Source organism: Megalobrama amblycephala, linkage group LG6 (genome assembly GCF_018812025.1).
Source record: "Megalobrama amblycephala isolate DHTTF-2021 linkage group LG6, ASM1881202v1, whole genome shotgun sequence".
Classification (NCBI taxonomy): domain Eukaryota; kingdom Metazoa; phylum Chordata; class Actinopteri; order Cypriniformes; family Xenocyprididae; genus Megalobrama; species Megalobrama amblycephala.
In genome coordinates, this window is record NC_063049.1 from 34,965,740 (window position 1) to 34,971,739 (window position 6,000).

At 39.2% G+C, this 6,000-nt stretch overlaps 1 protein-coding gene across 1 annotated transcript in view; it reads right to left on the bottom strand.

Annotated features, from left to right (window-relative positions):
• erbb4b (erb-b2 receptor tyrosine kinase 4b) overlaps positions 1-5,670 on the bottom strand; it is a 373,945-nt gene extending 368,275 nt beyond the window's left edge. The window contains exon 1 of the mRNA XM_048194319.1: positions 5,340-5,670. Coding sequence (XP_048050276.1) covers positions 5,340-5,418 — 79 coding nt within the window. The 5' untranslated portion in view covers positions 5,419-5,670. The remainder of the gene's footprint in view (positions 1-5,339) is intronic.
• Between the last annotated feature and the right edge of the window lie 330 nt (positions 5,671-6,000).

Genomic DNA, 6,000 nt, shown 5'->3' on the forward strand with positions numbered 1-6,000 from the left:
AAAAACAGGCAATGAATTTTATACTACTGCTCCTACAGGGTTTATCCAATTTACACCAAGCTTTTTTTAACTTGTTGCTAAAACATTGAAGTTGTTTAATTGCAGACGGATTTTGGATATCTCAAACAGTTTGGCCGTGGCGAGGCAACAAATTTATGGCAAGAAAAGGAAACAAAGTGTTATAACTTCTGCATACATTAATTGATTTTGACGAAACTTCGGCTTAGTCTTCGTTGTACAAGGCTGATCACATGGATGTGACTATTGTGATTCAAAGTCATAGCGCCACCAACTGGAAGCAGAAAATGTGTCACTTTCAGCATACATTGAGATCACCCTCTTATTTTTACCTGATTTGCTTCAAAATTCATCAGAATAATGTTAAAACTTGGCACATGTAATCCTTTGAAAATGGGCAGGGAGGAGGGGCTCTATAGCGGCACCTTGTAGTGCAGTAAATGTGGAGTGAATTTGACATAGTCCTTTGATGTTTAACCGTTTTAAATGCCTATTGCCCGCTGTGCACAGTTGCCCTGAAGCCACCGGGGTGGCGGTGCCACCGGGCTTGGGCCCGCCATCGCTGCTCGCAGCTATATTTGGATTTATTCTTGATGCTGGGAGAAAAAAAATGAGACAAGTAGTTTGGAGAGAAAATCACTCGTACAAATTCATACGATTTGTCTAAACCCCAGTGACGGGTAGTTTTAGGGACGGGGTTAGGGTTAGGTCATACAAATTCGGCAAATCATAAAATATGTACGATCTAGCAAAAAACGTACAAATTTGTACAAGTGCGAATTCGTACGAATTATCCACCTTGTAAAATACGTGTTGAATTGCTGTGAGATTGGGTTGGATGTTCTATGCCCATTTCGGTGTTTTCATATAGAGTGTTTGATGCAAAATCACTTAATTCTCATTTTAAAACAGTGGACTTTTGTTTGTATATTTATATATGGACATACGTTTATGTGTTATATATGTCCATATGTTTATATATTTATATATGGAAGAGGAAATTGAGTGTTTTAGGCAACAGTCCCAGACAGCAACATAGTGTCGGCCCAGATTCGGCCCACATCTGGTCCGTGTGTAATCCGCATGTACCAGATGTGGGCCAGATCTTGGCCACACTATGTTAATAATACTGTAAATCCAGAACATGTAAATGTAGAACACGTCCTGAGATGAACAAGATGAACACCATAAAACTTTTGGATAGTTCACCCAAAAATAAAAATTCACGTCATTCACGACTTTCTTTCTACTGTGCAACACCAAAGAAAAATGTTTTTTGTACATACAATGAAAGTCAATGGAACAAAATGGTTAATTTTAAGTGAACTATCCCTTTAAAAAGCCTCAAAAAAACAAAACAAAAAAAAAAACCTTTTAAAGCGTCAGCGGGCAGGTTTTGTTGGTTAAATCAATGTAGAAATCTATGACAAGGCTAGAGAGAGGAAGTGACAGAATGAATACACAATGTGTTTTGAGCCAGTAGCAGGTCTATCATGATCAAATCCACAAACAAATCATCAAATTCCCATTAGCCTCTGGAAGGATGAGGTAGCACATGTACAGCAGCAGCAGTCAGTCAGTCAGTGCAGCTCCAAAAGGAGGGAGACACTCAGAGCCGGAGCAGAGAGCAGCACGCTACGCAGGAACCCGCCTTCGCTTGGCAGGAGTTGGCGCTCCTAACAGAATCAAAGGCTGCTTTTCTTCCCACTGAGACACACAGGCTCAGAGGTCAGCCTGCCTTTCTTGGACCAAGATGGAGAAAAACTGAATAAATGGGCTTTGTGAGACAATGGGTTATTGCTGCGTAGGCAGGCGTTTGTAGCACTGTGGCCTCTCACTTTGACAAAATAAAAAGCGAGCGAGAGATGATGCGCTTCGACTGCCACGATAAAAGCAAATACTTTACCCTTCTTTGTTGATAGGGCATCCTGTCTGTGCCACACTGTGTAAACATTTAGATGTACTGTGAACTTGAGATGTGTGTGCCTGGGAATAAATATACAATGCCTCACGAACAAGCCTATGCCATATCATAAGCCGCAGTCAGAGTTACATGTTATAAAGGATTTTGAAAAAAAATATCTGAATAAACAACAGTGTTAAAATGCAAGGATTAAAAAGATTCCATTATGGAAGACAGCATGCTCAACATGTATTTGATAGAGCAATGAAACTTCTCCAGAAAGTGAGGAAGGGAAAAAAGATTCCCGTGGGATACTTTGGCCTCATATGGAACCTGTCAGTCAAAAGCTTGTATGAAACCTCGAGAGGCCAGATCAGAATTGACAGAGGTGAAATAAGGAAACGTACTTTCCCACAGTCAACAAAAAAATGTATATTCATATTCTTAAATAAATACTACCTAATTATTCTGATAGATAGATAAAGCAAGTTTCTTAGTTTAACCTGCATTAATAAAGGCAATTTAACACCTAAAATGGTTCTGCTATTGTCGCAAGTCAAAATACTAAAATCTAGTTCAGTTCGGAGCAATTTTACAATTTGTTTCCTCAATTTTTAAGAGATATACAGACAAACTACCCTGTATTATTCACATCCCATGCTTGTTACACAGCTCCACTGTAGCAGGGAATCCAAGAAAAAGATCAGATAGAGAAAAGGAGAGTTAAATTGCTGAACGATTAATTTTCATCAGCAGCCAGTCTCACTGACGGGACTTAATCCAAAGCTAAGCCGATTAACAAACTGATATTTGTGTTCCTACTATTCCCCACAAGTCTTGCTATTGGCACGGCTCCTAAATGTCACGGAAGAGACTGATTTAAATTCACGACCGTCTTCAGTCAGACTGAAGCGATAGCCGATACAGATCACAATAATGAGTGATACAGCCAACTACACACAACAGCACTGAAGTGGTCAGATCTCTCATCATCATCATCATCATCAACAACAACAACCCTTGTTCAACAGGAGGACACACTTTTGTCCATATTATAACCTGTAACCGATGAGACAAAATTGCTCCCCAAACTCCCCAAAATTAAATTATTGACCAAAACAAGGTTACATCATTTAATATTAATTTATATATTAAATATTTAACATTAAATATTTTATTTATTCATACTATTCAACTTTGTATTTATGCAATCATGGACTTCTGCATTTTTAATGAACTTCTTAATGAACTTCAGCTTCAAGTTCATTAATTATATTTAGTTGACATAAAACTTTTGACATAATAATGCTTTATTTTCTTCAACAATTGGGATTTTAGGCTAAAACTAACATATGCATATGGAAAAGTGTACATATGCCATGCTTTCGTCACTTTTAATCACCTTCATGTTAATTTAAAATGCACCTGTGGTGGGACAAATTAGTTTTTACACGTAGTAAAATGTTTCCACATTAATATGGGTTTATAAAACCTGCATGGAAAACATTTTTTTTAAATGAAGTAGGCTATAACATGTCAAACCACTGGGCAAAAGCTTGAAAGTTTGCCATCTAGCCAATAATAGTTCAACCAGTTCTTTATGAAACTTACAAAGGCTGTTTAGTGATTCGGCTATTGTTGCAAGCCAAAGAAACCAAATCCGGAGCTATGTACAATTACTTAAAAATCATTTTCGAACTAAGCATGTTATTTATTTACTTTTACCGAGTGTAATTTTTCAGAATATCCTACAGAAGTAGTGTCGTTGTTGTTGTTTTACCCGTTGTTGTTGTTTATACCCATTAATATCGCTTTCCCCTCGGGCTTTTTAATTTATTTAATCTAAAATAACAATTGGATCAGCATCGTGTCTCCTCCGGGCAGCGCAGCGGAGCGCAGAAGTGCGTCAGGAGCCCGTGCCTTTGCCAATGACACTGATATCAGTAACAAACTATAAGAACTGATTAATTCATGATCTTTACCTGCTTTCGACAACTGAAATGGCTCGGATTTACCCGTAAGTCAAAGGTCGGTGTGTCTAATAGCCACTAATAACTGATTAGCGTTGAAAACGCATAACGCAAACTGCGCATAAAGACACAAACATTTGCCAGTTTTGAGCGTTTTCATCAAACGACAAAATGCTTTGCTATAAAGTTTGCATGGATGTTCTAATGAGGTCAGTTCAGCTCGACTGTGATGGAGTATCGTAGCTACAGCATCATTTATACTACAGTAATCGATATCGAGGTTTCATATTGATGAATTTACCTATTCTGGATGGATCTGCGTTTGAAAATTAGTCACGATGACTATTCATCAATGCATGTGTGTGTGCGTGCGTGCGTGTGTGTGGGGGGGGTTAGGAATGAGGATGCCAAGCTAAAATTATTTCTTTGTATTTTTATTTTATGTGATATATTTCACTTATTTAATAACATTGCTTTTAAACATTTATATTATATATTCGGAATTGGCTAGTATTTGCATGTATGTATATAAACTATAATGCCAATAAAGTACAGAGCGAGAGAGAGAGAGAGAGAGAGAGAGAGAGAGAGAGAGATGTGATTCAGACTATCTCGGTTCATATACTACCACCATGTGGAGATGTGGACGCCACATTGCTGTGTATTTAGGTTATTCTTATGTCATAAAATCTGCCAGTCGTATTACGTATTATAATTTCCAAAATGCTACTTACATTTTAAACACATTGAGTCTGTTTAGTAAACTTTCCAGTAAAAACATTTGAAATAGACCATAAATTCCCACTGAAATGGTACAATAAGACAGCTTACAAATAACTATATCCCTGCATGTTTACATTTAAAAATGTAAAGGATGCTAAATCAAACACGGGGCACTTGATTGCACTATGACATTTCAAGTTTCCAGTTTCTTTTCAGGAAAACGAAAAGTCAACTATAACCCAGCCACACGCAACAGAGGTTCGACTCAAGGCAACAGAAGTGATTTTTCACATGCACGGAAAGCAATGACCACTCAAACTCTTTCTCAGACAGTGTACGGGCTGAGAATAACAAAACAAACGTCCAGTGAGACTGAATGCCCCTTTCAGTGCCACTTCAACAGTGCCATTCTGCGCTATCAGTGCCATTGCTCCAACTGTATGCCAGCCTATTTCACACAAACACACATAGAGACTCTATGCATGAAATCTATGCATCATTGTGGTGGTGAATGAATGGCACTCATTTACCATTACAATAACGCATCTTATAGTTCCCAGGGTTTATTGTTAAGGGAGATTTCCAAGGCAAAAAAATGGTTCCTCGCACCAGAGGATGGGTACTGCGAGAAGCATCCTCACAAAAAAGTAAGCAGAGCTCATAGGTGCGTGCACGAGACGCATAAACACCTTTGCGCACGAGACGATGGTCAGTCGTTTACTCACCTTGCTGCGAGTCGCTGAGACGGACCGCCACAGAAGTGAGAAGAAACCCGAGGCAACACAGAGAAGATGCCAGCTTCATTTTTGAAGTTGCCCGTGTGTTTCACATGTCCAACACCATATCCTTTTATTTTAAATGTCTTAAGACAGGAACGCAACTGCGGTGGAGTGACTTCTCAAGTGCTGCTGTTGCTTGTCAGTGTAAATAAGGAAATAAGACGTCCAGTTTAAATGGTAAAATAGTCCTCAGGAAAGAATGTAAAAGTTCAGGTGCGAGAAATTAGCTGTTTAGTGCTTTGACAGGATCTCGACGCAAGGCTCATGCCATTACTCTCTTCAGACGCTCTTCAGCGCTGCGACGGCACAAAGCCTAAGACACGCCCCCGTCGAGCTACGCACCGCCCTCCGCTGAACTGATTGGTTCAAAGTCTGTATAATTAGACAAGAGCCCGCCTTACCACGCTCAGCGTAAGTTTTTGATTGGCTCAAGAGGCGCTCGCGTCTAAATACACCTGTCTCGGTCTGCATACAGCGTCTTCTTCAATTTTAAGAAACTGAAAAGCTCTTCCCATAATGAATTGTCAGAGGACGCATGTAGACGTCATTATTCCGAATAAAGCTCTACAGAAGTTGGATGATTATACAATGGTACCACCCCAGTCTT